We start from the raw sequence: 17,661 nt of genomic DNA, 5'->3' as shown, positions 1-17,661 counted from the left end.
AAAAGGGGCAATTATATTTATTTCTGTTTTGGAGTCAGTCAGCTGCAGAAAATTTTTGAGCATCCAATTCATGACTTCAGTGAAGCGGGACATAAAACATCAGTGGTGCCGGGCTTTAACGGGATATACAGCTGTGTGTCATCTGCGTAGCAATGAAAATCTATACTGTTTTCACACATGATTAGCCCCAGGGGTAACATGTATATAGTAAATAGAAGGGGACCCAGGATAGACCCCTGGGGGACCCCACAAAAGAGAGGCGCGTGAGAGTAGAAGGCATCTCCGAGTATTTATCCATACTGAGCCTCTGGTTGGTCAGTTGCTCAAGAGGTGAAAAACAGTTTCCTTGTTACGTTTAGGTGAAATCTTTAAAAAATAAATCAAAAGCCTGCAGTAAGTTTCTGCAGAGGCAGTGTTAAATTGGTGTGTGTGGGAAGAAACAGTGGACTGTATCACTGGTGGCCATGTACGATGATGTCACACTCTTTCCTTCACAGTTTTCAAAGTCCATGGTGCTGAACGTGTACAGTGACTACATCAACAACTTCACCAACGCCATGGCATTGATCAAGAAAGCCTGCATGTCTAAACCTGCTTTCCTGGACTTTCTGAAGGTGCTTACATTTTGTCTTTTAATTAGTTTAAGTCATAGTCCAGTGTAGTGCTGGGTACTACGACCAAAAATTTGTGTTGTGGTATTTTTTGAGATTCTGTCTGTTTTAATATTTGATTTTTTTTCCAGTGCTGACAGCTATTCCATTGTTGGACTATTAGGTGTTGATTTGTAAGGATCAACAGAGCATTGGTTTTATGCCCTGACAACTGTTTTTTTTTATGTTTCCAAATTCTTTTTTAAAAAGAGACTGCATTCTATCAAATTAAATTACCCCCCCCACCAAATTTTTGTTGGGGATTTACCACTGGCCACAAGTTCACATTTAAACAATTTATTTAAATGTAATAAATAACAATAATTTATTTCCCCAGTCAGTTGAGTAACTATTAAACACAAAAACAACAGTTTTGAGTTTGAGTGTCCTCACCTGCAAAAGGCTATTTTGACCTTTTCATTCCACTAGCATACCCTGCAGGGAAGGTAACATTTTACAACATTCAGAGAAGTTGGACGATTTTCCAGTTCTGTTGTTTCTTGGTCATCTCCGACTTTGACAGAAAATCATGGAGTCTGGAGAGGCGCAGCAGCAGGCTAAAGTTACCTGTATGCCGGGAGGTTGTTCTTTTTTTCTTATAGTGCATACAAGTTGGATTTTTTAAAACCAACAAACCTTCCAAACAGCAGACACAGCCCCTCTCTTGAGAAGAAGTTCATCTAGTGCCTCTCCGGTCTCTTGGTGTCTTTCTTCCTCCATCTCTCTTTTCTGATCTCAAACGTGACATTATGGAAGTGACAGCTGTTAACAGACTGTTATGCTAACTGGCCAGCTAGCGAGCGGTCCCCTGCATGCTGTTCAGTGGTGTAATTTTGTAAATGTGTTAAAAATTCTTTAAGTGTTACATATTGTTGTGTGTCATGGTGTTTTGCCCTGTTGGAGAGCTAGTTTTTTGTCGCCGGAGACATTATGTTTTCAATTTGTCTGTATGTCCGTTAGTCCGTACATTCCATTCTGGTGAACAAAATATCCCAAGAACATCTCAAGGTTTTTTTTTTTTGGTTTTTTTTTCAAATTTGGCACAAATGTCCACTTGGACTCAATGAAGAGCTAAATAGATTTTGGTGGTCATAGGTCAAAAGACCTTATTTATTTCATTCTTGTGAACTTGATATCTCAAGAATACCTTGAAGGAATTTCTTCAAATTTGACACAAACGTCCACTTGGACTGAAGAATAAACAGATTAGAACTTTGTGGTCAAAGGTCAAGGACACTGTGACCTCACAAATTCTGTTTTTGGCCATAACTCAAGAATTCAATTCTAATTATGACAAAACAGCTTCACTGTGACATCATAACACTTTTCAGTACATTACTTAGTGTCATATCTTAGGACAGAAGGGGAGATTTTAGTCAGATAGTAAATTGGTGACACTAATCTTGGGTGTCCACCTTGAAACTGTGCTGATTGTATGATTTTCTGTGCTGCCGAGGGGAGATGTGTGTGAAGCATCCATGTTTTCACAGACATGGATATAAAGTGGAAGAGAAACTTGACTGGTGTAAAGAAGCATACAAGCTTCAGTAGTGTGGAATAAACTGTGGCATCCTGAATGTTTTATGAACAGCCCTGGACTTCTCAGACTCTTTTAGCGTCTTACCACTAAGGGGAAACTCCTTCAGCGGCTCCTCTGGCAGCAGCACAGCATCTCTCCCTCTCCTCTCTCGCCATGCCCACACGGGAGTCAGTGTCGTTAAGTGATTCTGTCATAAACCTTTGGTAATGTAATTCTATGTGACGCTTGTGGCTTGACAAAAAACTACATATGAGAATCTGAAATACTTACGGTAGCATAACAACCTGTCACAGGTTACAGCGTGATGATTAGAGGAGAAATGGCAGGTTTACATTACCGAAGGTTTATGACAAAATCACTTGACAACACCAACGCATAGCGAGAGAGGAGAGGGAGAGATGTTGTTCTGCTGTCAGCAGATTCGCTGAAAGAGTACCATCTGCAGGCGGGATAACTCGCAGTAACTCACTAAAAGAGTCTGAGAAGTCTGCAGCTGTTTATAAAACATTCAGGATTCCACAGTTTTTTCCACATTACTAATGCTGCTCCTATTTTTTGAAAACTCTGTGGAGTCGCTAATTTTTTTTTTTGCTTTCAGCCATGCTTGTTGTTGATGTGTGGAACAGTATGTCGTCAATATGTCAACAAGTTCAGATATCGCGAACATCACACTGTGAATTTTTCATATGATATTAAAAACTATACCAGTATTATTGTGAATGAGATGAAATGGCCCACCCTAATGGGGACCATGCTTAACAACATGAAATCCATATCAAAACATTGATTTACAAACTCTCAAACAACTTGTGCAGTATAATCAAAGTCTCATTTATCCAGTTGGATGCTCAGTACTTCCCAAACACGTGACTTTTCACTAAGACATTACACTATAAAAATACTTCCGCCTACGGGTAGCGTACCTGATTGTGCAAGGTATGCTATTTGGCTGTGCATGAGACTGTTTTAATGTTACATCTTCAAAGCACTAACAAAATCTCCTTTCCATGTGACTTTTAGAAGAAGCAGGCATCCAGTCCAGACAGAATCACTCTGTATGGCCTGATGGTCAAACCTATCCAACGCTTTCCTCAGTTCATTCTACTGCTGCAGGTGAGTGATTGAGTCACCTGCTGTCACACATCAGCATGTCTCTGTGTTGTTCCATCATCTGCAGTTGTATGTTCATCCTCATGAATTACATATTGAACCATGGTTTTAAGCAACAGTTTTAAATGAAACAAACACACACACAAAACATCATCTGGACACCTGCGCATTTTTCATCTGGACCTTTAAGATGTGATTGTCTTAAATCTGTAAATAACATATATCCACAGTTTAATTAATTTATTTTATTTTACCTTTATTTAAGCAGGAAGTCCCATTGAGATTGAAAATCTCTTTCACAGGAGAGACCTGGCTGAGGTAGCAGCCAAACAAAAACATTAAAATGTAACAAGTACAATATATAACAACAAATATCCACAATAAAACAACAACTATTCAAACATAGTGGCATCCCAAGTAAAAACAAGTGCATCTCTCTGTCGCCACATTCTTTATGATGCCCTTAAATTAATCAGTGGATGTAAGTGTATCTAATTTTAGATGCTTTTGAAGATTGTTCCATGTCTGTGGTGCAGAGTAGGAAAATGCAGTTTTCCCCGGATCTGTTAAAACCTGGGGTTACATTCAAAGGCAACCACCTAGAGGAGCGTAGCTGGTAATTACCAGAGCTGTCACACAGAAGGGTGCATAGGTAGGCTGGAAGTTTGATCAATATTGCTTTTTAGATAAAAAAAAATGTACCAGAGCTATTATCTGCAAGTGGTCAATGAAGTCCAACCCACCAAATCATAAAGAATGCAGTGACGAGTAAGGGACGTTGCACTTGTTATAAAATACACTGAATCAAGGCTACATAGAATGGATGCATGTACAAAATGTCATCGTAATCAGTCAGACAGAAAAGCAGCATCTGCTATTTTTTTTCTTAGCACAAGTAAGACAAAATTTATTTCTAAAATAAAAGCCAATCTTCACTTTAAGCTTCCTAACTAGCGTGGCAATATGTACATTAAATAAAAGCTTGTCATCTGTTCATTACCCAGATACTTGTATGCGGGCACCTTTTCAAGGGATTTACTGTCAGAAGTGAAAATGTTAAAATCATCAAGCAGCTGTGAGCGAGCTTTTCAGAAAACCATGAACTTCGTTTTCCGAGCATTTACAGTCAGTTTCAAACTCAGCAGAGCAGTTTGTAATGACTGAAATGTCGTCCAAAGCTCTGGCACTACCTGTACTATGAAGAGAGCATGCATCTAAATGACAGTGTCATCCGTATATAAATTTATTTTTGCTTGAATATCTTTACCCAAATCATTTATAAAAACAGAAAATAGAATAGGCCCCAAGATGGAACCCTGGTGGACACCTTTATATACACATGTATATATATTTACTTCATTTCAGACACAGATCAGGTCCATAGAGCCACAAAACAAGACAAAAAAAACCCCCATACAATAAAAACAATAATACAATCAAACAATTTTAAAAGCTCCTATAGAGGCTATGTTTATGAAGTCCAGATGTATTTTGAAAGCAGCTTTGCTCAGGGCTAGTTATAGCCTCTATAATAGCATTCTTGGACTTGTCCAGGCGAGACATGAATTTATACATCAGTTGTCTTAATAGAGCTCCAAGAGTAGGAATACCACCGTTCAGAAAGAGCTGGCTTGCACTGTGCCACCTGGGGACACCAAGCTTTTATCTCAATAACTGAAGGTGTCCCCTTTCAATTAATTGTGTTTCCACATTCTACAGATCCTCCATTAAACCAGCTACACATTAAAAGGAAACTTCAGTATTTTTCAATCTGCATCCTATTTTGTCATGTTTTTTTGACTCCAAGTGACTAATGGGGACAGCAACTTTTAAAATTGGTCCAGTATTGACCGATGCAGCTGCAGTTGTAAAACAGACTGCAATGTGATCCTTATAGGCAGTTGTGCACTGTCACTTCTTTTTGTCACTGACAGCCTCAGATTGTTATTTTAAAAGCTCTCTAAGTTTCCTAAGCTTGAAAAGTTTTTGTCACATACAGCAAACATCTCCTCATGATCTGCTAGCTACATGTCCTCTGAATATGCTGTGAAAAAGTCCGGTCTCTGTAGGCAGCCCAGGCTCCTCAGATGGCAACAAAAACATTGTGGTCCAGGCTGCACCAACCAGCCAGTGCAAGGCCAGCGAAAGCAAGCACACACACACACACACACATGAACACAGTGCCCATGTCTCACGGTCTCGTGCAAGCCTGCACATGTGAACGCTGTGCCCAGAGAGGCAGTTAGAGCTACAGGCTACAATGAGGCTAAAAACAGTGTTCAAATGACGTTTTTTCAAAGAACTTTTTATGTCGGGGCTTCAGGACACATATTTTATGGTTTCAACTGACCTATGGCTAAGCCCCACCCTCAAATGCAATGAGCCAATCACAGTGCGTATGGCCATTCCCATACACTCAGACATTCTCTGCCTGGACGTTCACTGAAATGCATTACAGAAAGTCAGTTTTATTTGGTTTTATGAGCTTTTTTTGAGATTTGAAGTTTAAAAATGGTAGCGGTGTTCCTGGGGTACATGCAACTCCGACACAAGGTATCCTGAGAGGCTGGGCGACAGGGTGTATTTTTTACCCTTTCCTAAACCTCATCTCAACTGAGAAAAGTGTCTCCTTTGGATAAAGTTGTGCAGTAGACCACAACATCAACTCAACGTGAATAAGATTAACAATTATGTCTACATCGTCTGTTTTAAGGTATGTCAACATCGTGTTTGAGGCAACATATTGTCACTTTGCAAGTTATCTTTAACATCTCCAGCTAATGTTAGCTGAAGTTAGCCTAACGTTAGCGCCTAGCTGCGTTGTTCATCATGTCACCTTGTTTGCTGGGAGTTCATTAGCCTATTTTGTTCTAGTTTTGTACTTTGGTGATCGTACATCATTGTTAGCTGTTGTCCAAAGGGCTCTAGTTAAAGTAACGTTAACTTGTGGAGCTTAGCTTCATTAACTTATCTGTAATCGCAGAGATAACAAAGGTTGGCAAACATTATGCTGAATGATTTAATGTAAATACTGTAGCACCAAACTAACGGAGAGACACTCTTGGTAAAGATAGTAAAAAGGCCTTTATCCTTTTCTAATATTCTGAGCCAAAAACCTTAACTTCAGTGGCACTTTAACTTGTTGTCTTTGATGGTGACGGCAACGAGATGCGGTTCACAAGCGTACACTGTGACCTGTAAATTTTGGCTTGTAATTTAAGCTTTTCATCGACCTTCTCAACAATAAAATGATTAATATATCCCTCCAGTGCATAGTTTAGGCCATTCTGGTTACTTCTCAATGACATCTGATCATTATGTCATTAGGCCATGGGGCGGCAGTAGCTCAGGCGGTAGCTTGGGAACCGGACGGTCGCCTGTATGAGTCCCTGTCCGGACCAAAATATGGAGCGTGGACTGGTAGCCGGACCTGTGTGTAATTGACAAACAGAGTGAAAAATTGAATTTCCCCTCGGGGATTAATAAAGTATATTAGAAAATAATAATAATAATAATAGGGCGGCACGGTGGTGTGGTGGTTAGCACTCTCGCCTCACAGCAAGAGGGTTGCCGGTTCGATCCTGGGTGTGGGAGCCCTTCTGTGCGGAGTTTGCATGTTCTCCCCGTGTCAGCGTGGGTTCTCTCCGGGCACTCCGGCTTCCTCCCACAGTCCAAAGACATGCAGATTGGGGACTAGGTTAATTGATAACTCTAAATTGTCCGTAGGTGTGAATGTGAGTGTGAATGGTTGTCTGTCTCTATGTGTCAGCCCTGCGATAGTCTGGCGACCTGTCCAGGGTGTACCCTGCCTCTCGCCCGATGTCAGCTGGGATAGGCTCCAGCCCGCCCGCGACCCTCAAGAGGATGAAGCGGTTAGAAGATGAATGAATGAATGAATAATAATAATAATCAATTCCCTCCTGCAAAATGCCATGTACTGTGACACCTGCCATAGCGCCCGGTCACTGAATGTTGATAGTTTGTGAGTGAGTGGAGGGGGGCGTGGTTTAGCCATAGGTCAGTTATGTGTTTTTGGAAGTTTGAATCTGGGGCACCATAAGCCTCCATTAGGTGGAGTTTTGTTGCTACCTCCTCTCCCCTTGGGTCTCCGCAAGTGTTGTGAGGACTCTAAAACTTCACCTGATCCTCCATCAGCATGAGGGTGAGCAGATAATGGGATAAAGCAGAGCAGATAAAGCTCTGTTGTGTTTGATAACGTTGTTGAGCGTAAACAGAAGTGACGCCCAATGGTGCTTGGCGTGTCTTTAAATGTGTCTCAACATTATGGAAAGGATCCCTACAGAGAAATTAAATGTTTTTCTTTACCTTTTGCTAATCTGGTCTGTTTATTAGTGTCACTCAAGTCTCATTCTTAATAAAATCAAAATCAGCTGAATATTCAACCATGACATTGAAAATCTTTAAGATAACGCTCCAACCCAATACACTCTCCCCGGCATCTCCTCTCTCCAATTCTCACGAACCTTTCCACTGTTGTTGAGTCACCTCTTCCAAGTTTTAAGAGTGAGACTTGGTCACACATACTAACAAACAGACCATTTCAGCGAAAGGTCAGGAAAAGATTTAATTCCTTTGTAGATCCTTTCCATGATGTTGTCAGACACTTGTAATAACAATCTGAACCTGTCAGTGACAAAAAGGACTTTTAGTGGATGCACACTTGCCTGTGGGGATTACATTGCAGCCTGTTTTGTTTTCTCTCTTAATATTGGACCAATTTCAAAAATTGTTGTTCCCAATAGTCACCTGGACACAAAACATGGGGAAACAAACTAGTGATTGCTCACTTACATGTTAGTTTGACAGTAAATCAATGAAGCTGTTCTGACTGAATCCCTGGTTTTGTTAGGTTTTAGTAAAGAACTGGATCCACAATGCAGACTTGTGTTAAAAAAGGAGAGTGAGTGTATTTTCACCAAGCTGAGTCCAAAAAACAGGGAAACAAAAAGCAGGAGTCCAGAGCTGGAGCCAGGAATGTGGGAATGGAGCTGGCCGAGGTGGGGAGGCAGGCAACAGGATGGTACTGGGAGAAAACAGAGGTAAATAGTCCAAACGAAGAGATTCAAAATATACATGCAGCAAAAATAGATAGTCAACTAGAGGCCGGGACGTAGTTTACCACTGAAAGTAACTGACGAACTGGCGAGGACTGGATGAGCAAACCGGGTTTAAATACTGGAGGAGGTGAGTAGTGGCAATCAAGTTGATGAACAGCAGGTGGGTAGTGGAAGCAGGTGCCGTGAATGACAGAAGATCCCGCCTCAACCAGCTGACAGACAAAACAAAAACACAGAACACAGACACAGACCCAACAGGTTTGAAAAGGTTGACATTCTTGCCAGTGTTTTCAGACAGGAAATGTAAATCTTTCTGAGAGGGGCAGCGTGTGGTGCACCCTCTTTACATTATCATGTTACCCTTCACCTTAAGGTGAGTTAATACCCTGTGTTGCATTGTTGTTGTGTGTATCAGGACATGTTGAAGAATACTCCAAAGGCCCACACTGACCGGCTGCCCCTGCAGCTGGCTCTCACTGAGCTGGAGACCCTGGCCGAGAAACTCAATGAGCAGAAGCGTCTGGCAGATCAGGAGGCTGAGATCCAGCAGTTAGCACACAGTGTGGGGGGCCGCAGCTTCAACAAGGTGACACATGATGCATTAGAATACACAAACTTGGGCTATTCAGGAAACCCCATGGGTTGGTGTAGGTGTTTTTTTCTTTTTGGGAGCAGCACCTGACTTTTAGGCCAATTTGACATAGTGGCCAAACTGTGGATTTACATCTGTCACGTGATGCTATGGGGTCCAAAAAGCTTTTCCCATAGAATTACATTGTGAAACAGATATCTGTAAATCAGTGGATACATTTTTTTAAGTGCCACAACCCAGCAGAATTACTCTATTAAATGGAGTTAATTGTTTAACTTAGGTTCAGGAGCAGGACCACGCCTCAACCACTCCTCTAATCACCTGACTAACATATATATACCAGCACAGCTCTACCACAGGCCTCTCAGATCTCTCGAACATTGGCGACCCTACATAGGTTATCTCAGCAAGTGTGTTTTTTGTGCGTACTCACCGATGGATCACGTGTTGCAAGTCAACCTGTCCGAATCAGACTCCGACGACTTGTACGCCTCTCTGTTCGAGCCAGGTGATCCTCTGACCCTGTCTCAGCAGTCTGTCGGTAGCCGAAACTCCCAGGGGAGCCGGCCACGCTCTGTGGTCCACATCCTTCCGTCTCGCCGTGGTTCTCCGTCGGGCTCCATCAACGAGATCGCCCCAACTCCTAGTGGATCTCAGGCCTCCTCTCCTCCGTCCTCGCGGGTGGGAAATCGACGCCCCGTCCACAACCGTGGGAGCCAGCGGCGGTCTTCTCCTCCTCCTTCCCGAAGCGGTGCAGCGTCTAGTCGACCTCGCCGCTCCCGCGGGGCTCCGTCACGCTCAACTCGGCCATCTCCACCATCTCCACGTCCACAGCAAGAGCCCGACATCAGGGATTGGACCATCGCTTGGCTCCAGCGGTTCCTGAGGGCAAAAAACATCCCCTTCCACCGCAGCGACAACAAATCCAGGCTGTTCCAGCTCTATTCAGCCGCTGTCCGGGCTCCCAAGGCCACAGCTCCTTCTCCCAAGCCGGCCGCACTTCCGGGTCGCCCTCCGAGGCCTACTCCCGCCAGCGTCACCGTCGGTGACGTCACGGCGCCTCCACCACTCCAGCCGGAGCAGCCTCCCTCATTCATTCCCCCAGCCGGGGGTCAGGTCGTATCACCCCCTGTGCCTGCTCCCTCAGACGCAGATATGTCACACGCCATATCTGCCTTCTTCTCCTCCCTGTCTCGCAGGCCTCCACTCTCAACCCGTGCACACACATCCTCCATCCCCACATCCCTTTCCTCTACCCTTCCTTCCAACTATCCTGTTCCGGCTGGCATCGCAGCCCAGGAGCCCCGTTCCGCAGCACAACAGGCTCCTCCGGTGGGTGTTTCACTGCCTTCCACTCTCTTTCCGACGTGTCTCTCCTTACCCCTCCCCTACCCCCTCCCTACCCTCTCCCTTCCCCAACACCCTAATGTTTTTTCCTCTGCTGCCCTCTACACTCTGGCCACAGCCACACCACCAGCTCCGCCGGCCTCTGCCATTCACCGCCCCTCACCCGTCTCGCACTCACTGTGCCAGCAAATACTGTCCGGTAATTATGTAGACCTAGCCCAGCTCATTCAGCCATCTTTTTTTGACAGTAGTCAACCCAGGGAACTGCAGACTGTCCTCGGTCCAGTTCTATTAAAGCAGTCAATGCCAACCAGGTCCAAAGACTTGACTCCTGTCGAGTTTGCTCTCGCTTTCTCCCTTTTTCGCGATGTCATCTGCTCTGCTTTTCCTCACCGTCGATCAGAGCTGGACTTCTATCTGTCCATCGTGTTGGACATGGCTTTGCGTTTCGGGGGGACGGGATTTTACACCTACCATGTCCACTTTGCCGCACAAGCAGCCGGCCGGTTGCAGCAGCTAAACCAGGGGACATACTGGGGGGCCCTCGATTCAGAAATATACTGCCGCATTTTCGCAGCTCGTTCCTCCCTCTCCTGCGACTTATGTGGCGCCCCTTCTCACCCGGCGTCTGCATGCACTATTTCGGTGTCTGCTGGAAGGGGGCTTACTACTTCTCCGTGCGTCTCACTTTCGGCTGCAAGAGCAGTCCCAAAATCTTTGACTCCTTATCCGAGGCTCTATGCTGGATCCTCTCCAACAATTACAGGCTCCCCTACGTCCTTCATCTCCTTGACGATTTTCTTGTCGTGACTCCCCCGTCCTCACCTCCTCGCCACGGTCTCACTACACTTACGTCTGCATTTTCTGACCTCGGTGTCCCTCTGTCCGAAGAAAAAACTTCAGGACCTGGCACATCCATTGAGTTTCTGGGCATCACTCTGGACTCAATGTCATTCCAGGCTTCACTGCCCTTGGATAAAGTGCAGCGCATCTCGCTGCTCTTGTCTAATTATCTTCTGACAGACAGGTGCACCAAACGCCAGCTGCTCACTCTCCTTGGGCACCTCAATTACGCCATCCGCATAATTCCACAGGCAAAATCTTTTCTTTCTCAACTGCTGACCAGAGCCGCATCCATTCCCTCTCTCCACGACCACGTGGTTCTGGACGACACTTGTAAAACAGAAATGCGCATGTGGCAGCAATTTCTGTCATCCTGGAACGGCATCTCATTCTTCTATGACGACTTCATCACCCATCCCGAGGCCATTTAACTCTACACGGACGCGGCTCCCTCCGTAGGTTTCGGTGGGTATTACGGGGGGAGGTGGTTTGCTGCCGCTTGGCCCTCCGAGTTCGAGTCCCTCGACACAGAGTCACGCTCTCCCTCGTCTGCTCTGTACGAGCTGTACCCCGTGATCATCGCCACTCTAATCTTGGGGCACGAATGGTCAAAAAAATGCATCAATATCCACTCTGACAACACAGCAGTAGTAGATATAATCAATAAAGGCCGTTCCCATTCCCCAGCCATCATGCCATTCACCCGCAGACTCACTCTCATCTCTGCTCAGCATCAATTCATCCTCCGTGCATGTCACATTCCCGATCACCACAACGCCATTGCTGACTCACTCTCCCGCTTCTCTTTCCAGAAATTCAGATGCTTGGCTCCAGACTCGGATGTCCATCCCACACCAATCCCACCGTTTTCAGCGACCATATTCAGCTAAATCCTCATCTGGCAAATCTCACTCGCACCTCCCAAGAAGCCATCCTTAACAGTTTAGCACCAAGCATACTATCTGCTTACCTCACCGGCTGGAATTCTTTCAAGAATTACCACGCTACTTATCATCTACCGTTTCCCTCTCTGGACGCCATGTCCATGTGCAACTTCATCACACACTGTCATACCGTAACAAAAATCCGGGCCTCCAGCATACAAACATATCTGGTATCAATTTATTCCATAAATTATCCACCGGCCTCCCTTGTCAATCAATCTCGCATGCTCACATCACCATGCTAATCAAAGGCTTACGAAAGCAAGAACCAGCGCTGACAGCCAGACGCCTCCCCCTCACCTCCGATCTGCTCTGCCGCTGTATACACACTCTGCGCTCCGGTTACATCTCTCCCACAGTCGACTTAACACTGGAATCAATGTTTCTACTTGCCTTCTTCGGATTCCTGAGGTGCTCTGAATTCGCTCCAACATCATCTGTCTCGATCCTTCCCGTCATCCCAGTCTATCCGACATCACCACCCACACTTCAGACTCGCTCATATTCACGCTCCGCAGGAGTAAAACTGATCAGTTAGGAGTAACCTTTCCCATCTACATCTTCCGCCTCAACTCCTTTCTCAGCCCGCACGAGCCATTGACCAGATACATCCACACCCGGTATTCCGTCCGCGCTTCACCACAAGATCCCCTCTTCCTCACCGAAACAGGGAGGATGGCCACCCGTTTCTGGTTCCAGAAACACTTCCATAACATCCTCCGTCTCTCCGGAATTTCATCAGATCATTACTCTTGCCATTCGTTCCACATTGGTGCCGCCTCCTCAGCCGCCAGATCAGGTATTTCAGACCAAGTCATTCAGGTTCTCGGCCGCTGGTCTTCACAAGCATATCAAACCTACATCCACAATAACCTCAATGATCTCCGTCTAGCGCACAACAGACTAAGCCTCACTTAATCAGACTCTTTTGGGGGCTTCCTAACTGCACGGGCTCATCAGAACTCGAGACGGAACCCCCACACTGAGTCTCTCCGCCCACATCTACACCTCACCCAGTCCGACCCTCCGATGACGTCATCTCCATCCCGTTCATTCACCTGCCAATCTGCACTCCCCCATTTATCACCACCCCATTCATAACCATTTTCTGACAATCACATCCTTATTAAACCTTTAAACTGCATATCGTTGTGGTGTGGTCCTTGCTAGTGAACTATTGGGAAGTCTAGAAGAGCTGCACAAACGGAATCATTTTATCCCCATTCAAGTAAGCAGAGGGCTAAACCAGAAGTAGCCAGCATTAGTCTGTACTGCACCTGCTCTGTGGGCCCAATAATGCCAAAGATCTTGTTTATTTTACACACAGAAATTGAACTATTTTGGCCTTATGCCATAGAGGCATATGCCATAGAGGCATAGTGATATCTCGATACCAGACAAAGATTGCGCCTAGTCATTCCAATGGAATTGCTTGTCTGGGGCATACTCCAGGTTTCTAGCACCTGGGTTAACTTCTGTGGTATGAGGCCCACTAAATATGCGTAGTAGTGTTTCTCCCGCTGGTCCTACCTGCGAGTTCCCACTTGGCTCACAATCTTAACATTGTGATGATGTCACGTTTTTTTTTTTTAAAAGAAAGAGTAATAATTGACCTTGCTTGTGGTTTGAGGTGTCCTGTCAACAGTTTTACAGAAGTGGCTTTTATAATGGTGGTCTATGGGGAAAGTACGTTTTAGGCCACAAGGGATGTAATGTAATTCAGTCAATGTAATATCGTTAGTGGCCACTGGGTAAAATTGATGCACACATCAATAATGTTACTTGGTTGCATACTTTCATCTATGTAATATTAATTGTCTTCACCCGTCACTCACACGTCAGTGTATTACAGATTCCATACTGATTATTGCAATTCTGTCCTCTTTGGTCTTCCTCTCAAGTGTCTTCACAAACTCCAACTGGCCCAGAATTCAGCCACCTGTATCATTACTAGAAGCCCCTCCATAGATCATATCACTCCTGTTCTCCAGGAGCTTTACTGGCTTCCTGATATCACATCAATTTCAATAATTCAGCTTTTCACCTTTAAGACCTGTCATAATCAAGCCCCTTCCAACCTGTCTGAACTCCTTCATATCTACACACCTTCCCGTACTCTTATATCCTCTTCTGCAATCCAACTCACATCACCCTCTGCCCCCTTGCCCGCCATGACTTTTAGATCCTTCAGCCATTCTGCCCCCTGCCTTTAGAACTCTTTCCCCCATGACATTTGCAATATTGACTCCCTTTCCACTTTCAAATCCCATCTGAAAACACATGTTTTCAACCTGGCATATTTGGTCTGATTTAATGGGGACACACAATTGATAATTACGTGCTAAAAAAAGAATCATCTTACCTCATATAACAAGTTTGTTTCGATCTCATACCCTAGATATTTCTTTGCTTTCCTCACTTCCATTTCTCTTCTCATGCTGATTCAGCCGCCGATCCAACATGATAAATTGGCTCAAAAAGTTGACTAGTCCACACATTGCTAAAACAATTATGACAGGGGGCGCCCAGTAGCACAGCGGTTAGAGTGCACCTCCCATGGACAAAGGCATTGTCTTTAGTGCAGCAGCTGGTCAGGGCCCAGCTTTAACCATCCAAACAAATCAACAACCTAACAGATTCATTCATGAACTAGCCTTTGTCTAGTTAATTTGTCATTTTGTCAATTTGTAGATCATGAAGTGTGAATTGTCGTTGGGTTGGAACAGTACTGTCATTTAGCAAAAAATTCTGCCAGGTTTCCTTGAAGGCAGACTCTACAGAAACTCATTTACCAATTTCTATACTTCAGTCAGAGTGTAGAAAAGGGATCTGCTTTAATCAGTCAACTGCTTTGTGCTTTCAGCTGCTGACCTCGGAGCAGAGGCAGCTAATTCAGTGTGAACTGCTCACTGAAATTGTCTATGGTGATAAAGGTCAAGTTCTCAAGTCCAAGCAACGAAAGGTCTTCCTCCTCAACGACACCCTGATCTGTGCCAATGTTAACCTGAAGTAAGTACCTCTGAGACCCTGAAGCTGCTGCTTGAGTTCCAGAAGCTTCTGTTGTCTCAGATACCGTAGGTGTGATGGTTGGGATTACTTCCATGTTGTAATGTTTTATTGTGCTGCTTAAAAAATAAATGTAAAAATGAACAGAAGTTCGGATCACTTTGCATGACATTACAATACTGTGATATATCTCACAGCCTACTTTGGCCAATAGAACTTGCTCAGATATGTGCTCCCAAGGTCAAGGGGATGGGCTGCTGTGATTTAGACTAATGAGACAGCTAGGTTTGAACACAGTATTCCTCCTATGTCCACCAGGGGTCCCCCTGACATCAGCAGCCTGGTTCCTGTTGGTCCAAAGTACACAGTGAAGTGGTGTGTCCCCCTTCTGCAGACACAGGTGGTAGAGGTGCGACAGGAGGGTCTGCAGAGCAGGGACAATATCATAACAGCTAGACGCCACAGCTCCACCTCCGGCACCTCTGGTAGAGCCACAGTCCACAGCTCAGCCCACCAACACACACACCACACTACACCACATGATTTCAGATCTGATTTTTTAGTCACATGGGTGCTAATTTGGTCGTAATTACAGATGTTTAGGCTGATATAGAAGCTGAATATGACTTCCTGTGTTTCAGGTAAAGTGTTTCTGGGTCCTCCTATACTGTACCAAGAGCTGGAAGAGCTGGAGCATGACTTGGCTGTGGTGGAGAAGGTCTCACAGCTGGTGGGCACACTACATGGAACCTACCAGGTAACAGTGCTTATTGGTCTCAGTTAATGTCACACAGAAGGTGTCCGTTCTAATTAGAATACAATTACTGCATTCATATTCTGTGGAACTAACAGAATGTTTAAATGACCCTAAACCATGATTTTACTGTTGCTGCTTTTGTCTAAAACAAATCAGAGCACATCTTTGTTCATACATTTGTTGTTATGCCTCCGTGCCAGGGATAGCTGTGGCCAGAGGCATTATGTTTTCCATCCATCTGTCAGTCTGTCCGTCCGTCCATCTGTCTGTCCCATTCTTGTGGATGTAATATCTCAAGAATGCCTTGAGGCATAATTAGATTTTGGTGGTCAAGAGGCAAAGGTCAAAGTCACTGTAGGGTTACCACATTTAATCAGTGAAAAGCCAGGGCATTTGATGCGTGACGCAGGGCATTAAGCCAGATTTGCAAATATACTATATTAACAGTTGTAGGACTCCTTACTACCTCTGTGTCCTGATGTGCAGCCAAGCTGTAAACACTCAGCAGTCAGATACAGCTGTTGCTCTCCTCTTTGACCATTTATGGATATGAGCTACACTAACTACACCTGACCATTTACTGGAGTCATTAGAAAAGTTATTAATGTACGAATAACATGAGTATGCTGGGTTTATACCATGGCCATGACAAAAACAGGAGCGCATAATCACCATTCTCCATTCATGAAGTAAAGGCCAGTCTAACTGATTCACCCCCTCTTTCCCTTGTTGTGTCTTTGTGTCAGAATCTCAACACCACAGTGTCTAAGGACTGGTGTCTGGCTCTGCAGAGGCTGATCCGCCTGAAGGAGGAGGAGATTCAGAATGCCAACAAGTGTCGCCTGCGTCTCTCTGTACCAGGCAAACCTGACAAGTGAGTGTCAGGAGGTTCTCATGGGACAGGCTCACAGCAGGGACAGTGAGGCTCAGCTAGTTAGATGTGTTAAGTATGTTCAAATGTTCATGTGATTTCATGTCCACTATACATTTTGTTCCCAGGTCTGGGCGTCCAGTAAGCATCAGTGTCGTCTTCAACACTCCCAGTCCCCTCAGTAAGATCTCCTGGGTGAACAGTCTTCACCTTGCCAAGATTGCTCAGGGTAAGTTCAACACTGTGTGTGTGTGTGTGTGTGTGTGTGTGTGTGTGTGTGTATGAGGGGTCAAACATTTCACCCAACCACACTACAACGCGTCACTTGCGCCTACTTAGGACACATCAGATCTAATCAAACCGCGTGAGCGCACGCCTACATTTTACATAGGGTTACTATGGAGACACGAGTGTTACACGCACGCCTGCTACATGACGCGCAGGCGTTGTTCGCTCTACTCTCATGACGCGCTCACACATCTTTTCAGGGCGCGTGCACAGCGCGTTACAAAGCCACACATACACTACACCTGCGTGTGAATCTCGCACACACACAGTGCATGTACACATCATTAACACCTAACGCATCAAATTACTTTGATTTATTAAACTGTCTGTCTCCATAGTTTACACGTGCAGGCAGGCGTGTGTGTGTGTGTGCTTCACAACTGACATCTTTGACCCCAGCACTTGCACAACGCGTGTAGGCTACACATGGGCGCATCTTTTTTTCTTCTTATTTCTCATAAATCCATATGTGTAGGGTTGCCTTTCTTTGCTTTTAAGTCCGCATCCTAGTCTGTCTCTCTCCTGGGTCGATCCGAAAAATAGTTTCCCTGCACCATGTTGGAGGAATTTCTAATCACCGTCCAATATTTATTCATATTGTAGGCTAATGAACTGGGGTTGAGTGGACCGGTTGC

The 17,661-nt window shown here is 44.9% G+C and overlaps 1 protein-coding gene across 3 annotated transcripts in view; it reads left to right on the top strand.

Annotated features, from left to right (window-relative positions):
- LOC125891979 (rho guanine nucleotide exchange factor 10-like protein) overlaps positions 1–17,661 on the top strand; it is a 180,996-nt gene that overhangs the window by 116,296 nt on the left and 47,039 nt on the right. For all 3 annotated transcript variants that reach the window (XM_049581634.1, XM_049581633.1, XM_049581635.1), the window contains 8 exons: positions 498–614; positions 3,211–3,303; positions 8,794–8,964; positions 14,968–15,113; positions 15,429–15,595; positions 15,752–15,867; positions 16,614–16,741; positions 16,867–16,967. In XM_049581634.1, coding sequence (XP_049437591.1) covers positions 498–614; positions 3,211–3,303; positions 8,794–8,964; positions 14,968–15,113; positions 15,429–15,595; positions 15,752–15,867; positions 16,614–16,741; positions 16,867–16,967 — 1,039 coding nt within the window. The remainder of the gene's footprint in view (positions 1–497; positions 615–3,210; positions 3,304–8,793; positions 8,965–14,967; positions 15,114–15,428; positions 15,596–15,751; positions 15,868–16,613; positions 16,742–16,866; positions 16,968–17,661) is intronic.

The sequence above is a fragment of the Epinephelus fuscoguttatus genome, linkage group LG7, assembly GCF_011397635.1.
Source record: "Epinephelus fuscoguttatus linkage group LG7, E.fuscoguttatus.final_Chr_v1".
NCBI lineage: Eukaryota > Metazoa > Chordata > Actinopteri > Perciformes > Serranidae > Epinephelus > Epinephelus fuscoguttatus.
Note: the sequence above shows the minus strand (reverse complement) of the source record. Positions and strands in the feature narration are given on the sequence as shown.